The sequence below is a fragment of the Pristiophorus japonicus genome, unplaced genomic scaffold, assembly GCF_044704955.1.
Source record: "Pristiophorus japonicus isolate sPriJap1 unplaced genomic scaffold, sPriJap1.hap1 HAP1_SCAFFOLD_427, whole genome shotgun sequence".
Classification (NCBI taxonomy): domain Eukaryota; kingdom Metazoa; phylum Chordata; class Chondrichthyes; family Pristiophoridae; genus Pristiophorus; species Pristiophorus japonicus.
This window is the reverse complement of record NW_027254168.1, coordinates 387,501-414,710: the sequence shown is the minus strand read 5'-3', so window position 1 is coordinate 414,710 and position 27,210 is coordinate 387,501. Positions and strand designations below refer to the sequence as shown.

The window sequence follows — 27,210 nt, the reverse complement described above, 5'->3', positions numbered from 1 at the left end:
CGACCCCAGCCCCTAACCACCCGGGACCGAAAAGGACCCCAAGCCTACAATGGTGTGTCCGCTCCACCTTTCCCGCGCCCCCAGGCCCGTGGAACACATCTTGGTTTACGGAGAGTAAAAGCGATGAGACGAAAAGTATTGCTGGGGGCTGTTTATCCCCCGAGGGGGAGGGGCGGATGGATGGGCCGAGGGTGAGGAGGGGGGTGAGAGAAGAGTGGTTCTCCACACGTTCCCTCCCCCCCGACACCCCCTCGCCTCCCATTCCCGCTCGGAGCTCCCTCCCCCACAGCGCCCCTTCCCCCGTCGATCCTCAGGGCAGGACATCGTTGCAGTAGACACGATTTCGACGCCTGTTGTTCCGACGGAAACGATGAGGCCATCCCTGTTGGGCCCGACACAGATCCTCTGAGGAGAGAGAGGTAGGATCGGGGTTAGATACGGAGTAAAGCTCCCTCTACACTGTCCCATCAAACACTCCCAGGGCAAGTACAGCACGGGGTTAGATACGGAGTAAAGCTCCCTCCACACTGTCCCATCAAACACTCCCAGGGCAGGTACAGCACGGGGTTAGATACAGAGTAAAGCTCCCTCTACACTGTCCCATCAAACACTCCCAGGGCAGGTACAGGGGGTTAGATACAGAGTAAAGCTCCCTCTACACTGTCCCATCAAACACTCCCAGGGCAGGTACAGGGGGTTAGATACAGAGTAAAGCTCCCTCTACACTGTCCCATCAAACACTCCCAGGGCAGGTACAGGGGGTTAGATACAGAGTAAAGCTCCCTCTACACTGTCCCATCAAATACTCCCAGGGCAGGTACAGGGGGTTAGATACGGAGTAAAGCTTCCTCCACACTGTCCCATCAAACACTCCCAGGGCAGGTACAGGGGGTTAGATACAGAGTAAAGCTCCCTCCACACTGTCCCATCAAACACTCCCAGGGCAGGTACAGCACGGGGTTAGATACAGAGTCAAGCTCCCTCTACACTGTCTCATCAAACACTCCCAGGGCAGGTACAGGGGGTTAGATACAGAGTAAAGCTCCCTCTACACTGTCCCATCAAACACTCCCAGGGCAGGTACAGGGGGTTAGATACAGAGTAAAGCTCACTCTACACTGTCCCATCAAACACTCCCAGGGCAGGTACAGGGGGTTAGATACAGAGTAAAGCTCCCTCTACACTGTCCCATCAAACACTCCCAGGGCAGGTACAGGGGGTTAGATACAGAGTAAAGCTCCCTCTACACTGTCCCATCAAACACTCCCAGGGCAGGTACAGGAGGTTAGATACAGAGTAAAGCTCCCTCTACACTGTCCCATCAAACACTCCCAGGGCAGGTACAGGGGGTTAGATACAGAGTAAAGCTAACTCTACACTGTCCCATCAAACACTCCCAGGGCAGGTACAGGGGGTTAGAGACAGAGTAAAGCTTCCTCTACACTGTCCCATCAAACACTCCCAGGGCAGGTACAGGGGGTTAGATACAGAGTAAAGCTCCCTCTACACTGTCCCATCAAACACTCCCAGGGCAGGTACAGGGGGTTAGATACAGAGTAAAGCTCCCTCTACACTGTCCCATCAAATACTCCCAGGGCAGGTACAGGGGGTTAGATACGGAGTAAAGCTTCCTCCACACTGTCCCATCAAACACTCCCAGGGCAGGTACAGGGGGTTAGATACAGAGTAAAGCTCCCTCTACACTGTCCCATCAAACACTCCCAGGGCAGGTACAGGGGGTTAGATACAGAGTAAAGCTCCCTCTACACTGTCCCATCAAACACTCCCAGGGCAGGCACAGGGGGTTAGATACAGAGTAAAGCTCCCTCTAGACTGTCCCATCAAACACTCCCAGGGCAGGTACAGGGGGTTAGATACAGAGTAAAGCTCCCTCTACACTGTCCCATCAAACACTCCCAGGGCAGGTACAGGGGGTTAGATACAGAGTAAAGCTCCCTCTAGACTGTCCCATCAAACACTCCCAGGGCAGGTACAGGGGGTTAGATACAGAGTAAAGCTCCCTCTACACTGTCCCATCAAACACTCCCAGGGCAGGTACAGGGGGTCAGATACAGAGTAAAGCTCCCTCTACACTGTCCCATCAAACATTCCCAGGGCAGGCACAGGGGGTTAGATACAGAGTAAAGCTCCCTCTACACTGTCCCATCAAACACTCCCAGGGCAGGTACAGGGGGTTAGAGACAGAGTAAAGCTCCCTCTACACTGTCCCATCAAACACTCCCAGGGCAGGTACAGGGTGTTAGATACAGAGCAAAGCTCCCTCCACACTGTCCCATCAAACACTCCCAGGGCAGGTACAGCACGGGGTTAGATACAGAGTCAAGCTCCCTCTACACTGTCTCATCAAACACTCCCAGGACAGGTACAGGGGGTTAGATACGGAGTAAAGCTCCCTCTGCACTGTCCCATCGAACACTCCCAGGGCAGGTACAGCACGGGGTTAGATACAGAGTAAAGCTCCCTCTACACTGTCCCATCAAACACTCCCAGGGCAGGTACAGGGGGTTCGATACAGAGTAAAGCTCCCTCTACACTCTCCCATCAAACACTCCCAGGGCAGGTACATCACGGGTTAGATACGGAGTAAAGCTTCCTCCACACTGTCCCATCAAACACTCCCAGGGCAGGTACAGGGGGTTAGATACAGAGTAAAGCTCCCTCTACACTGTCCCATCAAACACTCCCAGGGCAGGTACAGGGGGTTAGATACAGAGTAAAGCTCCCTCTACACTGTCCCATCAAACACTCCCAGGGCAGGCACAGGGGGTTAGATACAGAGTAAAGCTCCCTCTAGACTGTCCCATCAAACACTCCCAGGGCAGGTACAGGGGGTTAGATACAGAGTAAAGCTCCCTCTACACTGTCCCATCAAACACTCCCAGGGCAGGTACAGGGGGTCAGATACAGAGTAAAGCTCCCTCTACACTGTCCCATCAAACACTCCCAGGGCAGGCACAGGGGGTTAGATACAGAGTAAAGCTCCCTCTACACTGTCCCATCAAACACTCCCAGGGCAGGTAAAGGGGGTTAGATACAGAGTAAAGCTCCCTCTACACTGTCCCATCAAACACTCCCAGTGCAGGTACAGGGTGTTAGATACAGAGCAAAGCTCCCTCCACACTGTCCCATCAAACACTCCCAGGTCAGGTACAGCACGGGGTTAGATACAGAGTCAAGCTCCCTCTACACTGTCTCATCAAACACTCCCAGGGCAGGTACAGGGGGTTAGATACAGAGTAAAGCTCCCTCTACACTGTCCCATCAAACACTCCCAGGGCAGGTACAGGGGGTTAGATACAGAGTAAAGCTCACTCTACACTGTCCCATCAAACACTCCCAGGGCAGGTACAGGGGGTTAGATACAGAGTAAAGCTCCCTCTACACTGTCCCATCAAACACTCCCAGGGCAGGTACAGGGGGTTAGATACAGAGTAAAGCTCCCTCTACACTGTCCCATCAAACACTCCCAGGGCAGGTACAGGAGGTTAGATACAGAGTAAAGCTCCCTCTACACTGTCCCATCAAACACTCCCAGGGCAGGTACAGCACGGGGTTAGATACAGAGTAAAGCTAACTCTACACTGTCCCATCAAACACTCCCAGGGCAGGTACAGGGGGTTAGAGACAGAGTAAAGCTCACTCTACACTGTCCCATCAAACACTCCCAGGGCAGGTACAGGGGGTTAGATACAGAGTAAAGCTCCCTCTACACTGTCCCATCAAACACTCCCAGGGCAGGTACAGGGGGTTAGATACAGAGTAAAGCTCCCTCTACACTGTCCCATCAAATACTCCCAGGGCAGGTACAGGGGGTTAGATACGGAGTAAAGCTTCCTCCACACTGTCCCATCAAACACTCCCAGGGCAGGTACAGGGGGTTAGATACAGAGTAAAGCTCCCTCCACACTGTCCCATCAAACACTCCCAGGGCAGGTACAGCACGGGGTTAGATACAGAGTCAAGCTCCCTCTACACTGTCTCATCAAACACTCCCAGGGCAGGTACAGGGGGTTAGATACAGAGTAAAGCTCCCTCTACACTGTCCCATCAAACACTCCCAGGGCAGGTACAGGGGGTTAGATACAGAGTAAAGCTAACTCTACACTGTCCCATCAAACACTCCCAGGGCAGGTACAGGGGGTTAGAGACAGAGTAAAGCTTCCTCTACACTGTCCCATCAAACACTCCCAGGGCAGGTACAGGGGGTTAGATACAGAGTAAAGCTCCCTCTACACTGTCCCATCAAACACTCCCAGGGCAGGTACAGGGGGTTAGATACAGAGTAAAGCTCCCTCTACACTGTCCCATCAAATACTCCCAGGGCAGGTACAGGGGGTTAGATACGGAGTAAAGCTTCCTCCACACTGTCCCATCAAACACTCCCAGGGCAGGTACAGGGGGTTAGATACAGAGTAAAGCTCCCTCTACACTGTCCCATCAAACACTCCCAGGGCAGGTACAGGGGGTTAGATACAGAGTAAAGCTCCCTCTACACTGTCCCATCAAACACTCCCAGGGCAGGCACAGGGGGTTAGATACAGAGTAAAGCTCCCTCTAGACTGTCCCATCAAACACTCCCAGGGCAGGTACAGGGGGTTAGATACAGAGTAAAGCTCCCTCTACACTGTCCCATCAAACACTCCCAGGGCAGGTACAGGGGGTTAGATACAGAGTAAAGCTCCCTCTAGACTGTCCCATCAAACACTCCCAGGGCAGGTACAGGGGGTTAGATACAGAGTAAAGCTCCCTCTACACTGTCCCATCAAACACTCCCAGGGCAGGTACAGGGGGTCAGATACAGAGTAAAGCTCCCTCTACACTGTCCCATCAAACATTCCCAGGGCAGGCACAGGGGGTTAGATACAGAGTAAAGCTCCCTCTACACTGTCCCATCAAACACTCCCAGGGCAGGTACAGGGGGTTAGAGACAGAGTAAAGCTCCCTCTACACTGTCCCATCAAACACTCCCAGGGCAGGTACAGGGTGTTAGATACAGAGCAAAGCTCCCTCCACACTGTCCCATCAAACACTCCCAGGGCAGGTACAGCACGGGGTTAGATACAGAGTCAAGCTCCCTCTACACTGTCTCATCAAACACTCCCAGGACAGGTACAGGGGGTTAGATACGGAGTAAAGCTCCCTCTGCACTGTCCCATCGAACACTCCCAGGGCAGGTACAGCACGGGGTTAGATACAGAGTAAAGCTCCCTCTACACTGTCCCATCAAACACTCCCAGGGCAGGTACAGGGGGTTCGATACAGAGTAAAGCTCCCTCTACACTCTCCCATCAAACACTCCCAGGGCAGGTACATCACGGGTTAGATACAGAGTAAAGCTCCCTCTACACTGTCCCATCAAACACTCCCAGGGCAGGTACAGGGGGTTAGATACAGAGTAAAGCTCCCTCTACACTGTCCCATCAAACACTCCCAGGGCAGGTACAGCACGGGGTTAGATACAGAGTAAAGCTCCCTCTACACTGTCCCGTCAAACACTCCCAGGGCAGGTACAGGGGGTTAGATACAGAGTAAAGCTCCCTCTACACTGTCCCGTCAAACACTCCCAGGGCAGGTACAGCACGGGGTTAGATACAGAGTAAAGCTCCCTCTACACTGTCCCGTCAAACACTCCCAGGGCAGGCACAGCATGGGTTAGATACAGAGTAAAGCTCCCTCTACACTATCCCATCAAACACTCCCAGGGCAGGTACAGGGGGTTAGATACAGAGTAAAGCTCCCTCTACACGGTCCCATCAAACACTCCCAGGGCAGGTACAGCACGGGGTTAGATACAGAGTAAAGCTCCCTCTACACTGTCTCATCAAACACTCCCAGGGCAGGTACAGGGGGTTAGATACAGAGTAAAGCTCCCTCTACACTGTCCCATCAAACACTCCCAGGGCAGGTACAGCACGGGGTTAGATACAGAGTAAAGCTCCCTCTACACTGTCCCATCAAACACTCCCAGGGCAGGTACAGCACGGGGTTAGATACAGAGTAAAGCTCCCTCCACACTTCCTATCAAACACTCCCAGGGCAGGTACAGGGGGTTAGATACAGAGTAAAGCTCACTCTACACTGTCCCATCAAACACTCCCAGGGCAGGTACAGGGGGTTAGATACAGAGTAAAGCTCCCTCTACACTGTCCCATCAAACACTCCCAGGGCAGGTACAGGGGGTTAGATACATAGTAAAGCTCCCTCTACACTGTCCCATCAAACACTCCCAGGGCAGGTACAGCACGGGGTTAGATACAGAGTAAAGCTCCCTCTACACTGTCCCATCAAACACCCCCAGGGCAGGTACAGGGGGTTAGATACAGAGTAAAGCTCCCTCTACACTGTCCCATCAAACACTCCCAGGGCAGGTACAGCACGGGGTTAGATACAGAGTAAAGCTCCCTCTACACTGTCCCATCAAACACTCCCAGGGCAGGTACAGGGGGTTAGATACAGAGTAAAGCTCCCTCTACACTGTCCCATCAAACACTCTCAGGGCAGGTACAGGGGGTTAGATACAGAGTAAAGCTCCCTCTACACTGTCCCATCAAACACTCCCAGGGCAGGTACAGGAGGTTAGATACAGAGTAAAGCTCCCTCTACACTGTCCCATCAAACACTCCCAGGGCAGGTACAGGGGGTTAGATACAGAGTAAAGCTCCCTCTACACTGTCCCATCAAACACTCCCAGGGCAGCTGCAGCGGGTTAGAGACAGAGTAAAGCTTCCTCTACACTGTCCCATCAAACACTCCCAGGGCAGGTACAGGGGGTTAGATACAGAGTAAAGCTCCCTCTACACTGTCCCATCAAACACTCCCAGGGCAGGTACAGGGGGTTAGATACAGAGTAAAGCTCACTCTACACTGTCCCATCAAACACTCCCAGGGCAGGTACAGGGGGTTAGATACAGAGTAAAGCTCCCTCTACACTGTCCCATCAAACACTCCCAGGGCAGGTACAGGGGGTTAGATACAGAGTAAAGCTCCCTCTACACTATCCCATCAAACACTCCCAGGGCAGGTACAGGGGGTTAGATACGGAGTAAAGCTTCCTCCACACTGTCCCATCAAACACTCCCAGGGCAGGTACAGGCGGTTAGATACAGAGTAAAGCTCCCTCTACACTGTCCCATTAAACACTCCCAGGGCAGGTACAGGGGGTTAGATACAGAGTAAAGCTCCCTCTACACTGTCCCATCAAACACTCCCAGGGCAGGCACAGGGGGTTAGATACAGAGTAAAGCTCCCTCTAGACTGTCCCATCAAACACTCCCAGGGCAGGTACAGGGGGTTAGATACAGAGTAAAGCTCCCTCTACACTGTCCCATCAAACACTCCCAGGGCAGGTACAGGGGGTCAGATACAGAGTAAAGCTCCCTCTACACTGTCCCATCAAACACTCCCAGGGCAGGCACAGGGGGTTAGATACAGAGTAAAGCTCCCTCTACACTGTCCCATCAAACACTCCCAGGGCAGGTACAGGGGGTTAGATACAGAGTAAAGCTCCCTCTACACTGTCCCATCAAACACTCCCAGGGCAGGTACAGGGTGTTAGATACAGAGCAAAGCTCCCTCCACACTGTCCCATCAAACACTCCCAGGGCAGGTACAGCACGGGGTTAGATACAGAGTCAAGCTCCCTCTACACTGTCTCATCAAACACTCCCAGGGCAGGTACAGGGGGTTAGATACAGAGTAAAGCTCCCTCTACACTGTCCCATCAAACACTCCCAGGGCAGGTACAGGGGGTTAGATACAGAGTAAAGCTCACTCTACACTGTCCCATCAAACACTCCCAGGGCAGGTACAGGGGGTTAGATACAGAGTAAAGCTCCCTCTACACTGTCCCATCAAACACTCCCAGGGCAGGTACAGGGGGTTAGATACAGAGTAAAGCTCCCTCTACACTGTCCCATCAAACACTCCCAGGGCAGGTACAGGAGGTTAGATACAGAGTAAAGCTCCCTCTACACTGTCCCATCAAACACTCCCAGGGCAGGTACAGGGGGTTAGATACAGAGTAAAGCTAACTCTACACTGTCCCATCAAACACTCCCAGGGCAGGTACAGGGGGTTAGAGACAGAGTAAAGCTCCCTCTACACTGTCCCATCAAACACTCCCAGGGCAGGTACAGGGGGTTAGATACAGAGTAAAGCTCCCTCTACACTGTCCCATCAAACACTCCCAGGGCAGGTACAGGGTGTTAGATACAGAGTAAAGCTCCCTCTACACTGTCCCATCAAATACTCCCAGGGCAGGTACAGGGGGTTAGATACGGAGTAAAGCTTCCTCCACACTGTCCCATCAAACACTCCCAGGGCAGGTACAGGGGGTTAGATACAGAGTAAAGCTCCCTCTACACTGTCCCATCAAACACTCCCAGGGCAGGTACAGGGGGTTAGATACAGAGTAAAGCTCCCTCTACACTGTCCCATCAAACACTCCCAGGGCAGGCACAGGGGGTTAGATACAGAGTAAAGCTCCCTCTAGACTGTCCCATCAAACACTCCCAGGGCAGGTACAGGGGGTTAGATACAGAGTAAAGCTCCCTCTACACTGTCCCATCAAACACTCCCAGGGCAGGTACAGGGGGTCAGATACAGAGTAAAGCTCCCTCTACACTGTCCCATCAAACACTCCCAGGGCAGGCACAGGGGGTTAGATACAGAGTAAAGCTCCCTCTACACTGTCCCATCAAACACTCCCAGGGCAGGTACAGGGGGTTAGATACAGAGTAAAGCTCCCTCTACACTGTCCCATCAAACACTCCCAGGGCAGGTACAGGGTGTTAGTTACAGAGCAAAGCTCCCTCCACACTGTCCCATCAAACACTCCCAGGGCAGGTACAGGGTGTTAGATACAGAGCAAAGCTCCCTCCACACTGTCCCATCAAACACTCCCAGGGCAGGTACAGCACGGGGTTAGATACAGAGTCAAGCTCCCTCTACACTGTCTCATCAAACACTCCCAGGGCAGGTACAGGGGGTTAGATACAGAGTAAAGCTCCCTCTACACTGTCCCATCAAACACTCCCAGGGCAGGTACAGGGGGTTAGATACAGAGTAAAGCTCACTCTACACTGTCCCATCAAACACTCCCAGGGCAGGTACAGGGGGTTAGATACAGAGTAAAGCTCCCTCTACACTGTCCCATCAAACACTCCCAGGGCAGGTACAGGAGGTTAGATACAGAGTAAAGCTCCCTCTACACTGTCCCATCAAACACTCCCAGGGCAGGTACAGGGGGTTAGATACAGAGTAAAGCTAACTCTACACTGTCCCATCAAACACTCCCAGGGCAGGTACAGGGGGTTAGAGACAGAGTAAAGCTTCCTCTACACTGTCCCATCAAACACTCCCAGGGCAGGTACAGGGGGTTAGATACATAGTAAAGCTCCCTCTACACTGTCCCATCAAACACTCCCAGGGCAGGTACAGGGGGTTAGAAACAGAGTAAAGCTCCCTCTACACTGTCCCATCAAACACTCCCAGGGCAGGCACAGGGGGTTAGATACAGAGTAAAGCTCCCTCTAGACTGTCCCATCAAACACTCCCAGGGCAGGTACAGGGGGTTAGATACAGAGTAAAGCTCCCTCTACACTGTCCCATCAAACACTCCCAGGGCAGGTACAGGGGGTCAGATACAGAGTAAAGCTCCCTCTACACTGTCCCATCAAACACTCCCAGGGCAGGCACAGGGGGTTAGATACAGAGTAAAGCTCCCTCTACACTGTCCCATCAAACACTCCCAGGGCAGGTACAGGGGGTTAGATACAGAGTAAAGCTCCCTCTACACTGTCCCATCAAACACTCCCAGGGCAGGTACAGGGGGTTAGATACAGAGCAAAGCTCCCTCCACACTGTCCCATCAAACACTCCCAGGGCAGGTACAGCACGGGGTTAGATACAGAGTCAAGCTCCCTCTACACTGTCTCATCAAACACTCCCAGGGCAGGTACAGGGGGTTAGATACGGAGTAAAGCTCCCTCTGCACTGTCCCATCGAACACTCCCAGGGCAGGTACAGCACGGGGTTAGATACAGAGTAAAGCTCCCTCTACACTGTCCCATCAAACACTCCCAGGGCAGGTACAGGGGGTTCGATACAGAGTAAAGCTCCCTCTACACTCTCCCATCAAACACTCCCAGGGCAGGTACATCACGGGTTAGATACAGAGTAAAGCTCCCTCTACACTGTCCCATCAAACACTCCCAGGGCAGGTACAGGGGGTTAGATACAGAGTAAAGCTCCCTCTACACTGTCCCATCAAACACTCCCAGGGCAGGTACAGCACGGGGTTAGATACAGAGTAAAGCTCCCTCTACACTGTCCCGTCAAACACTCCCAGGGCAGGTACAGGGGGTTAGATACAGAGTAAAGCTCCCTCTACACTGTCCCGTCAAACACTCCCAGGGCAGGTACAGCAAGGGGTTAGATACAGAGTAAAGCTCCCTCTACACTGTCCCGTCAAACACTCCCAGGGCAGGCACAGCATGGGTTAGATACAGAGTAAAGCTCCCTCTACACTATCCCATCAAACACTCCCAGGGCAGGTACAGGGGGTTAGATACAGAGTAAAGCTCCCTCTACACTGTCCCATCAAACACTCCCAGGGCAGGTACAGCACGGGGTTAGATACAGAGTAAAGCTCCCTCTACACTGTCTCATCAAACACTCCCAGGGCAGGTACAGGGGGTTAGATACAGAGTAAAGCTCCCTCTACACTGTCCCATCAAACACTCCCAGGGCAGGTACAGCACGGGGTTAGATACAGAGTAAAGCTCCCTCTACACTGTCCCATCAAACACTCCCAGGGCAGGTACAGCACGGGGTTAGATACAGAGTAAAGCTCCCTCCACACTTCCGATCAAACACTCCCAGGGCAGGTACAGGGGGTTAGATACAGAGTAAAGCTCCCTCTACACTGTCTCATCAAACACTCCCAGGGCAGGTACAAAGCGTTAGATACAGAGTAAAGCTCCCTCTGCACTGTCCCATCGAACACTCCCAGGGCAGGTACAGCACGGGGTTCGATACAGAGTAAAGCTCCCTCTACACTGTCCCATCAAACACTCCCAGGGCAGGTACAGGGGGTAAGATACAGAGTAAAGCGCCCTCTACACTGTCCCATCAAACACTCCCAGGGCAGGTACAGGGGGTTAGATACAGAGTAAAGCTCCCTCTACACTGTCCCATCAAACACTCCCAGGGCAGGTACAGGGGGTTAAATACGGAGTAAAGCTCCCTCTGCACTGTCCCGTCGAACACTCCCAGGGCAGGTACAGGGGGTAAGATACAGAGTAAAGCGCCCTCTACACTGTCCCATCAAACACTCCCAGGGCAGGTACAGCACGGGGTTAGGTACAGAGTAAAGCTCCCTCTACACTGTCCCATCAAACACTCCCAGGGCAGGTACAGGGGGTTAGATACAGAGTAAAGCTCCCTCTACACTGTCCCATCAAACACTCCCAGGGCAGGTACAGGGGGTTAGATACGGAGTAAAGCTCTCTCTACACTGTCCCATCAAACACTCCCAGGGCAGGTACAGGGGGTTAGATACAGAGTAAAGCTCTCTCTACACTGTCCCATCAAACACTCCCAGGGCAGGTACATCACGGGTTAGATACAGAGTAAAGCTCCCTCTACACTGTCCCATCAAACACTCCCAGGGCAGATACAGCACGGGGTTAGATACAGAGTAAAGCTCCCTCTACACTGTCCCATCAAACACTCCCAGGGCAGGTACAGGGGGTTAGATACAGAGTAAAGCTCCCTCTGCACTGTCCCATCAAACACTCCCAGGGCAGATACAGCACGGGGTTAGATACAGAGTAAAGCTCCCTCTACACTGTCCCATTAAACACTCCCAGAGCAGGTACAGCATGGGGTTAGATACAGAGTAAAGCTCCCTCTACACTGTCCCATCAAACATTCCCAGGGCAGGTACAGGGGGTTAGATACAGAGTAAAGCTCCCTCTACACTGTCCCATCAAACACTCCCAGGGCAGGCACAGGGGGTTAGATACAGAGTAAAGCTCTCTCTACACTGTCCCATCAAACACTCCCAGGGCAGGTACAGGGGGTGAGATACAGAGTAAAGCTCCCTCTACACTGTCCCATGAAACACTCCCAGGGCAGGCACAGGGGGTTAGATACAGAGTAAAGCTCCCTCTAGACTGTCCCATCAAACACTCCCAGGGCAGGTACAGGGGGTTAGATACAGAGTAAAGCTCCCTCTACACTGTCCCATCAAACACTCCCAGAGCAGGTACAGCATGGGGTTAGATACAGAGTAAAGCTCCCTCTACACTGTCCCATCAAACATTCCCAGGGCAGGTACAAGGGGTTAGATACAGAGTAAAGCTCCCTCTACACTGTCCCATCAAACACTCCCAGGGCAGGTATAGGGGGTTAGATACAGAGTAAAGCTCCCTCTACACTGTCCCATCAAACACTCCCAGGGCAGGTACAGGGGGTTAGATACGGAGTAAAGCTCTCTCTACACTGTCCCATCAAACACTCCCAGGGCAGATACAGCACGGGGTTAGATACAGAGTAAAGCTCCCTCTACACTGTCCCATCAAACACTCCCAGGGCAGGTACAGGGGGTTAGATACAGAGTAAAGCTCCCTCTGCACTGTCCCATCAAACACTCCCAGGGCAGATACAGCACGGGGTTAGATACAGAGTAAAGCTCCCTCTACACTGGCCCATCAAACACTCCCAGGGCAGGTACAGCATGGGTTAGATACAGAGTAAAGCTCCCTCTACACTGTCCCATTAAACACTCCCAGGGCAGGCACAGGGGGTTAGATACAGAGTAAAGCTCACTCTACACTGTCTCATCAAAGACTCCCAGGGCAGGTACAGAGGGTGAGAAACAGAGTAAAGCTCCCTCTACACTGTCCCATGAAACACTCCCAGGGCAGGCACAGGGGGTTAGATACAGAGTAAAGCTCACTCTAGACTGTCCCATCAAACACTCCCAGGGCAGGTACAGGGGGTGAGATACAGAGTAAAGCTCCCTCTACACTGTCCCATCGAACACTCCCAGGGCAGGTACAGGGGGTTAGATACAGAGTAAAGCTCCCTCTACACTGTCCCATTAAACACTCCCAGAGCAGGTACAGCATGGGGTTAGATACAGAGTAAAGCTCCCTCAACACTGTCCCATCAAACATTCCCAGGGCAGGTACAGGGGGTTAGATACAGAGTAAAGCTCCCTCTACACTGTCCCATCAAACACTCCCAGGGCAGGCACAGGGGGTTAGATACAGAGTAAAGCTCTCTCTACACTGTCCCATCAAACACTCCCAGGGCAGGTACAGGGGGTTAGATACGGAGTAAAGCTCCCTCTGCACTGTCCCATCGAACACTCCCAGGGCAGATACAGCACGGGGTTAGATACAGAGTAAAGCTCCCTCTACACTGTCCCATTAAACACTCCCAGGGCAGGCACAGGGGGTTAGATACAGAGTAAAGCTCCCTCTAGACTGTCCCATCAAACACTCCCAGGGCAGGTACAGGGGGTGAGATACAGAGTAAAGCTCCCTCTACACTGTCCCATCGAACACTCCCAGGGCAGGTACAGGGGGTTAGATACAGAGTAAAGCTCCCTCTAGACTGTCCCATCAAACACTCCCAGAGCAGGTACAGCATGGGGTTAGATACAGAGTAAAGCTCCCTCTACACTGTCCCATCAAACATTCCCAGGGCAGGTACAGGGGGTTAGATACAGAGTAAAGCTCCCTCTACACTGTCCCATCAAACACTCCCAGGGCAGGTATAGGGGGTTAGATACAGAGTAAAGCTCCCTCTACACTGTCCCATCAAACACTCCCAGGGCAGGAACAGGGAGTTAGATACAGAGTAAAGCTCCCTCTATACTGTCCCATCAAACACTCCCAGGGCAGATACAGCACGGGGTTAGATACAGAGTAAAGCTCCCTCTAGACTGTCCCATCAAACACTCCCAGGGCAGGTACAGGGGGTTAGATACAGAGTAAAGCTCTCTCTACACTGTCCCATCAAACAATCCCAGGGCAGGTACAGGGGGTAAGATACAGAGTAAAGCGCCCTCTACACTGTCCCATCAAACACTCCCAGGGCAGGTACAGGGGGTTAGATACAGAGTAAAGCTCCCTCTACACTGTCCCATCAAACACTCCCAGAGCAGGTACAGCATGGGGTTAGATACAGAGTAAAGCTCCCTCTACACTGTCCCATCAAACACTCCCAGGGCAGGCACAGGGGGTTAGATACAGAGTAAAGCTCTCTCTACACTGTCCCATCAAACACTCCCAGGGCAGGTACAGGGGGTTAGATACGGAGTAAAGCTCCCTCTGCACTGTCCCATCGAACACTCCCAGGGCAGATACAGCACGGGGTTAGATACAGAGTAAAGCTCCCTCTACACTGTCCCATTAAACACTCCCAGGGCAGGTACAGGGGGTTAGATACAGAGTAAAGCTCCCTCTACACTGTCTCATCAAAGACTCCCAGGGCAGGTACAGGGGGTGAGATACAGAGTAAAGCTCCCTCTACACTGTCCCATGAAACACTCCCAGGGCAGGCACAGGGGGTTAGATACAGAGTAAAGCTCCCTCTAGACTGTCCCATCAAACACTCCCAGGGCAGGTACAGGGGGTGAGATACAGAGTAAAGCTCCCTCTACACTGTCCCATCGAACACTCCCAGGGCAGGTACAGGGGGTTAGATACAGAGTAAAGCTCCCTCTACACTGTCCCATCAAACACTCCCAGAGCAGGTACAGCATGGGGTTAGATACAGAGTAAAGCTCCCTCTACACTGTCCCATCAAACATTCCCAGGGCAGGTACAAGGGGTTAGATACAGAGTAAAGCTCCCTCTACACTGTCCCATCAAACACTCCCAGGGCAGGTATAGGGGGTTAGATACAGAGTAAAGCTCCCTCTACACTGTCCCATCAAACACTCCCAGGGCAGGTACAGGGGGTTAGATACGGAGTAAAGCTCTCTCTACACTGTCCCATCAAACACTCCCAGGGCAGATACAGCACGGGGTTAGATACAGAGTAAAGCTCCCTCTACACTGTCCCATCAAACACTCCCAGGGCAGGTACAGGGGGTTAGATACAGAGTAAAGCTCCCTCTGCACTGTCCCATCAAACACTCCCAGGGCAGATACAGCACGGGGTTAGATACAGAGTAAAGCTCCCTCTACACTGGCCCATCAAACACTCCCAGGGCAGGTACAGCATGGGTTAGATACAGAGTAAAGCTCCCTCTACACTGTCCCATTAAACACTCCCAGGGCAGGCACAGGGGGTTAGATACAGAGTAAAGCTCCCTCTACACTGTCTCATCAAAGACTCCCAGGGCAGGTACAGGGGGTGAGATACAGAGTAAAGCTCCCTCTACACTGTCCCATGAAACACTCCCAGGGCAGGCACAGGGGATTAGATACAGAGTAAAGCTCACTCTAGACTGTCCCATCAAACACTCCCAGGGCAGGTACAGGGGGTGAGATACAGAGTAAAGCTCCCTCTACACTGTCCCATCGAACACTCCCAGGGCAGGTACAGGGGGTTAGATACAGAGTAAAGCTCCCTCTACACTGTCCCATTAAACACTCCCAGAGCAGGTACAGCATGGGGTTAGATACAGAGTAAAGCTCCCTCTACACTGTCCCATCAAACATTCCCAGGGCAGGTACAGGGGGTTAGATACAGAGTAAAGCTCCCTCTACACTGTCCCATCAAACACTCCCAGGGCAGGCACAGGGGGTTAGATACAGAGTAAAGCTCTCTCTACACTGTCCCATCAAACACTCCCAGGGCAGGTACAGGGGGTTAGATACGGAGTAAAGCTCCCTCTGCACTGTCCCATCGAACACTCCCAGGGCAGATACAGCACGGGGTTAGATACAGAGTAAAGCTCCCTCTACACTGTCCCATTAAACACTCCCAGGGCAGGCACAGGGGGTTAGATACAGAGTAAAGCTCCCTCTAGACTGTCCCATCAAACACTCCCAGGGCAGGTACAGGGGGTGAGATACAGAGTAAAGCTCCCTCTACACTGTCCCATCGAACACTCCCAGGGCAGGTACAGGGGGTTAGATACAGAGTAAAGCTCCCTCTACACTGTCCCATCAAACACTCCCAGAGCAGGTACAGCATGGGGTTAGATACAGAGTAAAGCTCCCTCTACACTGTCCCATCAAACACTCCCAGAGCAGGTACAGCATGGGGTTAGATACAGAGTAAAGCTCCCTCTACACTGTCCCATCAAACATTCCCAGGGCAGGTACAGGGGGTTAGATACAGAGTAAAGCTCCCTCTACACTGTCCCATCAAACACTCCCAGGGCAGGTATAGGGGGTTAGATACAGAGTAAAGCTCCCTCTACACTGTCCCATCAAACACTCCCAGGGCAGGAACAGGGAGTTAGATACAGAGTAAAGCTCCCTCTATACTGTCCCATCAAACACTCCCAGGGCAGATACAGCACGGGGTTAGATACAGAGTAAAGCTCCCTCTAGACTGTCCCATCAAACACTCCCAGGGCAGGTACAGGGGGTTAGATACAGAGTAAAGCTCCCTCTAGACTGTCCCATCAAACACTCCCAGGGCAGGTACAGGGGGTTAGATACAGAGTAAAGCTCCCTCTACACTGTCCCATCAAACACTCCCAGAGCAGGTACAGCATGGGGTTAGATACAGAGTAAAGCTCCCTCTACACTGTCCCATCAAACATTCCCAGGGCAGGTACAAGGGGTTAGATACAGAGTAAAGCTCCCTCTACACTGTCCCATCAAACACTCCCAGGGCAGGTATAGGGGGTTAGATACAGAGTAAAGCTCCCTCTACACTGTCCCATCAAACACTCCCAGGGCAGGTACAGGGGGTTAGATACGGAGTAAAGCTCTCTCTACACTGTCCCATCAAACACTCCCAGGGCAGATACAGCACGGGGTTAGATACAGAGTAAAGCTCCCTCTACACTGTCCCATCAAACACTCCCAGGGCAGGTACAGGGGGTTAGATACAGAGTAAAGCTCCCTCTGCACTGTCCCATCAAACACTCCCAGGGCAGATACAGCACGGGGTTAGATACAGAGTAAAGCTCCCTCTACACTGGCCCATCAAACACTCCCAGGGCAGGTACAGCATGGGTTAGATACAGAGTAAAGCTCCCTCTACACTGTCCCATTAAACACTCCCAGGGCAGGCACAGGGGGTTAGATACAGAGTAAAGCTCACTCTACACTGTCTCATCAAAGACTCCCAGGGCAGGTACAGAGGGTGAGAAACAGAGTAAAGCTCCCTCTACACTGTCCCATGAAACACTCCCAGGGCAGGCACAGGGGGTTAGATACAGAGTAAAGCTCACTCTAGACTGTCCCATCAAACACTCCCAGGGCAGGTACAGGGGGTGAGATACAGAGTAAAGCTCCCTCTACACTGTCCCATCGAACACTCCCAGGGCAGGTACAGGGGGTTAGATACAGAGTAAAGCTCCCTCTACACTGTCCCATTAAACACTCCCAGAGCAGGTACAGCATGGGGTTAGATACAGAGTAAAGCTCCCTCAACACTGTCCCATCAAACATTCCCAGGGCAGGTACAGGGGGTTAGATACAGAGTAAAGCTCCCTCTACACTGTCCCATCAAACACTCCCAGGGCAGGCACAGGGGGTTAGATACAGAGTAAAGCTCTCTCTACACTGTCCCATCAAACACTCCCAGGGCAGGTACAGGGGGTTAGATACGGAGTAAAGCTCCCTCTGCACTGTCCCATCGAACACTCCCAGGGCAGATACAGCACGGGGTTAGATACAGAGTAAAGCTCCCTCTACACTGTCCCATTAAACACTCCCAGGGCAGGCACAGGGGGTTAGATACAGAGTAAAGCTCCCTCTAGACTGTCCCATCAAACACTCCCAGGGCAGGTACAGGGGGTGAGATACAGAGTAAAGCTCCCTCTACACTGTCCCATCGAACACTCCCAGGGCAGGTACAGGGGGTTAGATACAGAGTAAAGCTCCCTCTAGACTGTCCCATCAAACACTCCCAGAGCAGGTACAGCATGGGGTTAGATACAGAGTAAAGCTCCCTCTACACTGTCCCATCAAACATTCCCAGGGCAGGTACAGGGGGTTAGATACAGAGTAAAGCTCCCTCTACACTGTCCCATCAAACACTCCCAGGGCAGGTATAGGGGGTTAGATACAGAGTAAAGCTCCCTCTACACTGTCCCATCAAACACTCCCAGGGCAGGAACAGGGAGTTAGATACAGAGTAAAGCTCCCTCTATACTGTCCCATCAAACACTCCCAGGGCAGATACAGCACGGGGTTAGATACAGAGTAAAGCTCCCTCTAGACTGTCCCATCAAACACTCCCAGGGCAGGTACAGGGGGTTAGATACAGAGTAAAGCTCTCTCTACACTGTCCCATCAAACAATCCCAGGGCAGGTACAGGGGGTAAGATACAGAGTAAAGCGCCCTCCACACTGTCCCATCAAACACTCCCAGGGCAGGTACAGGGGGTTAGATACAGAGTAAAGCTCCCTCTACACTGTCCCATCAAACACTCCCAGAGCAGGTACAGCATGGGGTTAGATACAGAGTAAAGCTCCCTCTACACTGTCCCATCAAACACTCCCAGGGCAGGCACAGGGGGTTAGATACAGAGTAAAGCTCTCTCTACACTGTCCCATCAAACACTCCCAGGGCAGGTACAGGGGGTTAGATACGGAGTAAAGCTCCCTCTGCACTGTCCCATCGAACACTCCCAGGGCAGATACAGCACGGGGTTAGATACAGAGTAAAGCTCCCTCTACACTGTCCCATTAAACACTCCCAGGGCAGGTACAGGGGGTTAGATACAGAGTAAAGCTCCCTCTACACTGTCTCATCAAAGACTCCCAGGGCAGGTACAGGGGGTGAGATACAGAGTAAAGCTCCCTCTACACTGTCCCATGAAACACTCCCAGGGCAGGCACAGGGGGTTAGATACAGAGTAAAGCTCCCTCTAGACTGTCCCATCAAACACTCCCAGGGCAGGTACAGGGGGTGAGATACAGAGTAAAGCTCCCTCTACACTGTCCCATCGAACACTCCCAGGGCAGGTACAGGGGGTTAGATACAGAGTAAAGCTCCCTCTACACTGTCCCATCAAACACTCCCAGAGCAGGTACAGCATGGGGTTAGATACAGAGTAAAGCTCCCTCTACACTGTCCCATCAAACATTCCCAGGGCAGGTACAAGGGGTTAGATACAGAGTAAAGCTCCCTCTACACTGTCCCATCAAACACTCCCAGGGCAGGTATAGGGGGTTAGATACAGAGTAAAGCTCCCTCTACACTGTCCCATCAAACACTCCCAGGGCAGGTACAGGGGGTTAGATACGGAGTAAAGCTCTCTCTACACTGTCCCATCAAACACTCCCAGGGCAGATACAGCACGGGGTTAGATACAGAGTAAAGCTCCCTCTACACTGTCCCATCAAACACTCCCAGGGCAGGTACAGGGGGTTAGATACAGAGTAAAGCTCCCTCTGCACTGTCCCATCAAACACTCCCAGGGCAGATACAGCACGGGGTTAGATACAGAGTACAGCTCCCTCTACACTGGCCCATCAAACACTCCCAGGGCAGGTACAGCATGGGTTAGATACAGAGTAAAGCTCCCTCTACACTGTCCCATTAAACACTCCCAGGGCAGGCACAGGGGGTTAGATACAGAGTAAAGCTCCCTCTACACTGTCTCATCAAAGACTCCCAGGGCAGGTACAGGGGGTGAGATACAGAGTAAAGCTCCCTCTACACTGTCCCATGAAACACTCCCAGGGCAGGCACAGGGGGTTAGATACAGAGTAAAGCTCACTCTAGACTGTCCCATCAAACACTCCCAGGGCAGGTACAGGGGGTGAGATACAGAGTAAAGCTCCCTCTACACTGTCCCATCGAACACTCCCAGGGCAGGTACAGGGGGTTAGATACAGAGTAAAGCTCCCTCTACACTGTCCCATTAAACACTCCCAGAGCAGGTACAGCATGGGGTTAGATACAGAGTAAAGCTCCCTCTACACTGTCCCATCAAACATTCCCAGGGCAGGTACAGGGGGTTAGATACAGAGTAAAGCTCCCTCTACACTGTCCCATCAAACACTCCCAGGGCAGGCACAGGGGGTTAGATACAGAGTAAAGCTCTCTCTACACTGTCCCATCAAACACTCCCAGGGCAGGTACAGGGGGTTAGATACGGAGTAAAGCTCCCTCTGCACTGTCCCATCGAACACTCCCAGGGCAGATACAGCACGGGGTTAGATACAGAGTAAAGCTCCCTCTACACTGTCCCATTAAACACTCCCAGGGCAGGCACAGGGGGTTAGATACAGAGTAAAGCTCCCTCTAGACTGTCCCATCAAACACTCCCAGGGCAGGTACAGGGGGTGAGATACAGAGTAAAGCTCCCTCTACACTGTCCCATCGAACACTCCCAGGGCAGGTACAGGGGGTTAGATACAGAGTAAAGCTCCCTCTACACTGTCCCATCAAACACTCCCAGAGCAGGTACAGCATGGGGTTAGATACAGAGTAAAGCTCCCTCTACACTGTCCCATCAAACATTCCCAGAGCAGGTACAGCATGGGGTTAGATACAGAGTAAAGCTCCCTCTACACTGTCCCATCAAACATTCCCAGGGCAGGTACAGGGGGTTAGATACAGAGTAAAGCTCCCTCTACACTGTCCCATCAAACACTCCCAGGGCAGGTATAGGGGGTTAGATACAGAGTAAAGCTCCCTCTACACTGTCCCATCAAACACTCCCAGGGCAGGAACAGGGAGTTAGATACAGAGTAAAGCTCCCTCTATACTGTCCCATCAAACACTCCCAGGGCAGATACAGCACGGGGTTAGATACAGAGTAAAGCTCCCTCTAGACTGTCCCATCAAACACTCCCAGGGCAGGTACAGGGGGTTAGATACAGAGTAAAGCTCTCTCTACACTGTCCCATCAAACAATCCCAGGTCAGGTACAGGGGGTAAGATACAGAGTAAAGCGCCCTCTACACTGTCCCATCAAACACTCCCAGGGCAGGTACAGGGGGTTAGATACAGAGTAATGCTCCCTCTACACTGTCCCATCAAACACTCCCAGAGCAGGTACAGCATGGGGTTAGATACAGAGTAAAGCTCCCTCTACACTGTCCCATCAAACACTCCCAGAGCAGGTACAGCATGGGGTTAGATACAGAGTAAAGCTCCCTCTACACTGTCCCATCAAACATTCCCAGGGCAGGTACAGGGGTTAGATACAGATTAAAGCTCCCTCTACACTGTCCCATCAAACATTCCCAGGGCAGGTATAGGGGGTTAGATACAGAGTAAAGTTCCCTCTACACTGTCCCATCAAACACTCCCAGGGCAGGTACAGGGAGTTAGATACAGAGTAAAGCTCCCTCTACACTGTCCCATCAAACACTCCCAGGGCAGGTACAGCACGGGGTTAGATACAGAGTTAAGCTCCCTCTCCACTGTCCCATCAAACACTCCCAGAGTAAAGCTCTGTACCGATGAGTGGGGAGGGGAGAGGGAGGTGTGACTCAGTCCCTTACCTTTAATTTTCTCCTCCTGCAGACAAACAGTACGAATGCATATCTCCTTGTTCACGATATACATCCTGCGGAGGCTGGAGAGGGGGTGAAAGCAGAGAGGTCCATTGGCAAGTGTCCATTTATTCAGGGCTGGGGCTGCGGGGATGGGTGGGAGGGCTGTGGATTGGACAATCCCCCAATACCCCTCCATCTCCTTCCTCCTGTGTCCCATGCCTTCCAATCTCCCTCTCCCGAAACCCTCTGAACTTTGTCTGCTAGCCTTCTTCCTCGACTCAAAACCATCAGCGCCCCCACAACAGACGCCCCCATGCCCCTGTCCCATGAAGGTCAAACCAGGTCATGAGCACCATCAGACGTCACCAACACACTTCGCTCAACAGCCACCTACCCTCAACTGACCAGGAGGGTATCGAATCTGTGCTCACGATCGGAAAGTTTCATGAAAAATAGAAACATAGAAAATAGGTGCAGGAGTGGGCCATTCGGCCCTTCGAGCCTGCACCACCATTCAATAAGATCATGGCTGATCATTCCCTCAGTACCCCTTTCCTGCTTTCTCTCCATACCTCTTGATCCCTTTAGCCGTAAGGGCCATATCTAACTCCCTCTGGAATATATCCAATGAACTGGCCTCAACAACTCTCTGTAGCCGGGAATTCCACAGGTTAACAACTCTCTGAGTGAAGAAGTTTCTCCTCATCTCGGTCCTAAATGGCTTACCCCTTATCCTTAGACTGTGACCCCTGGTTCTTGACTTCCCCAACATCGGGAACATTCTTCCTGCATCTAACCTGTACAATCCCCGTCAGAATCTTATATGTTTCTATGAGATCCCCTTTCATCCTTCTAAATTCCAGTGAATATGAGCCTAGTCGATCCAGTCTTTCTTCATATGTCAGTTCTGCCATCCCGGGAATCAATCTGGTGAACCTTCGCTGCACTCCCTCAATAGCAAGAACGTCCTTCCTCAGATTAGGAGGCCAAAACTGAACACAATATTCCAGGTGAGGCCTCACCAAGACCCTGTACAACTGCAGTAAGACCTCCCTGCTCCTATACTCAAATCCTCTCGCTATGAAGGCCAACATACCATTTGCCTTCTTCACCGCCTGCTGTATCTGCATGCCAACTTTCAATAACTGATGTACCATGACACTGTGATGTCAGCAGCCCGTGTACCCCTATATAGGACTCGAGTCACACATTTAATCCCCTCCCACAGCACATGTATGCTCTCCCCTATCACTGACTCTACCCACCCATAAGAACATGAGAACGTAAGAAATAGGAGCAGGAGTCGGCCATACGGCCTCTCGAGCCTGCTCCGCCATTTAATACGATCATGGCTGATCCGATCATGGACTCAGCTCCACTTCCCTGCCCGCCCCCTTATCCCCTTATCGGTTAATGAACTGTCTATTTCTATCTTAAATATATTCAATGTCCCGGCTTCCACAGCTCTCTGAGGCAGCGAATTCCACAGATTTACAACCCTCTGAGAGAAGAAATTCCTCCTCATCTCAGTTTTAAATGGGCGGCCCCTTATTCTAAGACCATGCCCCCTAGTTCTAGTCTCCCCCATCAGTGGGAACATCCTCTCTGCATCCACCTTGTCGAGTCCCCTCATAATCTGATACGTTTCGATAAGATCACCTCTCATTCTTCTGAATTCCAATGAGTAGAGGCCCAACCTCCTCAACCTTTCCTCATAAGTCAACCCCCTCATCTCCGGAATCAACCGAGTGAACCTTCTCTGAACTGTCTCCAAAGCAAGTATATCCTTTCGTAAATACGGAGACCAAAACTGCACGCAGTACTCCAGGTGTGGCCTCACCAATACCCTGTATAACTGGAGCAAGACTTCCCTGCTTTTATACTCCATCCCCTTTGCAATAAAGGCCAAGATACCATTGGCCTTCCTGATCACTTGCTGTACCTGCATACTAACCTTTTGTGTTTCATGTACAAGTAACCCCCAGGTCCCGCTGTACTGCAGCACTTTGTAATCTTTCTCCATTTAAATAATAACTTGCTCTTTGATTTTTTTCTGCCAAAGTGCATGACCTCACACTTTCCAACATTATACTCCATCTGACAAATTTTTGCCCACTCACTGAGCCTGTCTCTGTCCTTTTGCAGATTTTTTGTGTCCTCCTCACACATTGCTTTTCCTCCCATCTTTGTATCGTCAGCAAACTTGTCTACGCTACACTCAGTCCCTTCTTCAAATCATTTATCCCCTCCAACAGCCCAAGTACACTCTCCCCTATCTCGGACTCTAGTCACCCATTTAATCCCCTCCCACATCCCGTAGAAATATAGAACCAGAAAGTTACAGCACAGAAGGAGGCCATTTCGGCCCATCGTGTCCGCTCCGGCCGACAAAGAGCCGCACGGCCCTTGGTCAGCAGCCCTGAAGGTTACAGATAAACTAACGAACAATGAACAATGGCGGAAAGGCAAAGAGCACCCAGTCCAACCAGTCCGCCCCACACAACTGCAACACCCCTTACACTGAAACATTCCACACTCCACCCCAACCGGAGCCGTGTGATCTCCTGGGAGAGGCAAAAACCGGATAGAAACCCAGGCCAATTGGGGAAAAAATTTGGGAAAATTCCTCTCCGACCCATCCAGGCGATCGACACTAGTCCAGGAGATCACCCTGGCCGTATTCGATTCCCTGCAGTACTTACCGTTATATCTGCACCGGCCAACAAGAGGTTATCCAGTCTAATCCCAATTACCAGCTCTCGGTCTATAACCCTGCAGGTTACTGCACTTTAAGGGCCCATCCAACCATCTCTTCACAGTGGTGAGGGTTTCTGCATCCACCACTCTTCCAGGCAGCGAGTTCCAGATCCCCACAACCCTCTGCGTAAAGAAGCCCCCCCTCAAATCCCCTCTAAACCTTCCACCAACCACCTTAAAACTATACCCCCTCGTAATAGACCCCTCCACCAATGGAAATAGACCCTTACTATCCACCATGTCCAGGCCCCTCGATATTTTGTGCACCTCGATGAGCTCTCCTCTCAACCTCCTCTGTTACAATGACAATAAACCCAGCCTATCCAATCTGTACACTCTCCTCTATCACGGACCCACGTAATCTCAAGCGACCCAATACCTGTAGAAGCACAGTGTGTGCACGCATTGCTTCAAGGGATGGTTCACTGAATACAGACGTGTGCAAGGGTACTGTTCTTCTCGACATTCTGTATCGGAGAGAGAGAGAGAAAGGACAGTCAATACACAGGCACACTGGGGCAGTGAGAGGGTTAATCCCCCTCCGATAGGGAACAGGGTCTGTAACTGGGAGGTGGGCGAAAGGGTTAATCCCCCTCCGATAGGGAACAGGGTGTGTAACTGGGAGGAGGTGGGTGAGAGGGTTAATCCCCCTCCGATAGGGAACAGGGTCTGTAACTGGGAGGTGGGTGAGAGGGTTAATCCCCCTCCGATAGGGAACAGGGTCTGTAACTGGGAGGAGGTGGGCGAGAGGGTTAATCCCCCTCCGATAGGGAACAGGGTCTGTAACTGGGAGGAGGTGGGTGAGAGGGTTAATCCCCCTCCGATAGGGAACAGGGTCTGTAACTGGGAAGAGGTGGGCGAGAGGGTTAATCCCCCTCCGATAGGGAACAGGGTCTGTAACTGGGAGGAGGTGGGTGAGATGGTTAATCCCCCTCCGATAGGGAACAGGGTCTGTAACTGGGAGGAGGTGGGTGAGAGGGTTAATCCCCCTCCGATAGGGAACAGTGTCTGTAACTGGGAGGAGGTGGGTGAGAGGGTTAATCCCCCTCCGATAGGGAACAAGGTCTGTAACTGGGAGGAGGTGGGCGAGAGGGTTAATCCCCCTCCGATAGGGAACAAGGTCTATAACTGGGAGGAGGTGGGCGAGAGGGTTAATCCCCCTCCGATAGGGAACAGGGTCTGTAACTGGGAGGAGGTGGGTGAGAGGGTTAATCCCCCTCCGATAGGGAACAGGGTCTGTAACTGGGAGGAGGTGGGTGAGAGGGTTAATCCCCCTCCGATAGGGAACAGGGTCTGTAACTGGGAAGAGGTGGGTGAGAGGGTTAATTCCCCTCCGATAGGGAACAGGGTCTGTAACTGGGAGGAGGTGGGTGAGAGGATTAATCCCCCTCCGATAGGGAACAGGGTCTGTAACTGGGAGGAGGTGGGTGAGAGGATTAATCCCCCTCTGATAGGGAACAGGGTCTGTAACTGGGAGGAGGTGGGCGAGAGGGTTATTCCTCCTCCCACAGGGAACAGTGTCTGTAACTGGGAGGAGGTGGGTGAGAGGGTTAATCCCCTTCCAATAGGGAACAGGGTCTGTAACTGGGAGGAGGTGGGTGAGAGGGTTAATCCCCCTCCGATAGGGAACAGGGTCTGTAACTGGGAGGAGGTGGGTGAGAGGGTTAATCCCCCTCCGATAGGGAACAGGGTCTGTAACTGGGAGGAGGTGGGTGAGAGGGTTAATCCCCCTCCGATAGGGAACAGGCTGCCACTGTGTCTGCCTCAGAGAGCTGTGGAAGCCGGGACATTGAATATATTTAAGGTGGAGATAGACAGATTTTTGAGTGATAAGGGAGTGAAGGGTTCTGGGGAGTGGGCAGGGAAGTGGAGCTGAGTCCATGATCGGATCAGCTATGATCGTATTAAATGGCGGAGCAGGCTCGAGGGGCCGTATGGCCGACTCCTGCTCCTATTTCTTCTGTTCTGAGAGGCTCTCTGAGGCAGCGAATTCCACAGATTTACAACCCTCTGAGAGAAGAAATTCCTCCTCATCTCAGTTTTAAATGGACGGCCCCTTATTCTAAGACCATGCCCCCTAGTTCTAGTCTCCTCCATCAGTGGGAACATCCTCTCTGCATCCACCTTGTCGAGCCCCCTCATAATCTGATACGTTTCGATAAGATCACCTCTCATTCTTCTGAATCCCAATGAGTAGAGGCCCAACCTCCTCAACCTTTCCTCATAAGTCAACCCCCTCATCTCCGGAATCAACCGAGTGAACCTTCTCTGAACTGCCTCCAAAGCAAGTCTATCCTTTCGTAAATACGGAGACCAAAACTGCACGCAGTACTCCAGGTGTGGCCTCACCAATACCCTGTATAACTGGAGCAAGACTTCCCTGCTTTTATACTCCATCCCCTTTGCAATAAAGGCCAAGATACCACTGGCCTTCCTGATCACTTGCTGTACCTGCATACTAACCTTTTGTGATTCATGCACAAGTAACCCCCAGGTCCCGCTGTACTGCAGCACTTTGCAATCTTTCTCCATTTAAATAGTAACTTGCTCTTTGATTTTTTTTCTGCCAAAGTGCATGACCTCACACTTTCCAACATTATACTCCATCTGACAAATTTTTGCCCACTCACTGAGCCTGTCTATGTTCTTTTGCAGATTTTTGTGTCCTCCTCACACATTGCTTTTCCTCCCATCTTTGTATCGTCAGCAAACTTGTCTACGTTACACTCAGTCCCTTCTTCCAAGTCGTTAATATCACCATCAGAGGCAGTCCCTCGGAGTCGAGGAAGACTTGCCTCCACTCTAACAGTGAGTTCTCAGGTGACTGAACCGT

The 27,210-nt window shown here is 52.0% G+C and overlaps 1 protein-coding gene across 1 annotated transcript in view; it reads right to left on the bottom strand.

The window, feature by feature from the left end:
- Window positions 1-287: 287 nt before the first annotated feature.
- The window catches only part of LOC139251257 (microfibrillar-associated protein 2-like), a 54,501-nt gene continuing 27,578 nt past the window's right edge, over window positions 288-27,210 (bottom strand). Inside the window, exons 6-8 of the mRNA XM_070873228.1 lie at window positions 24,757-24,844; window positions 21,627-21,700; window positions 288-405 (exon numbers count right to left, since the gene is read on the bottom strand). Coding sequence (XP_070729329.1) covers window positions 311-405; window positions 21,627-21,700; window positions 24,757-24,844 — 257 coding nt within the window. The 3' untranslated portion in view covers window positions 288-310. The remainder of the gene's footprint in view (window positions 406-21,626; window positions 21,701-24,756; window positions 24,845-27,210) is intronic.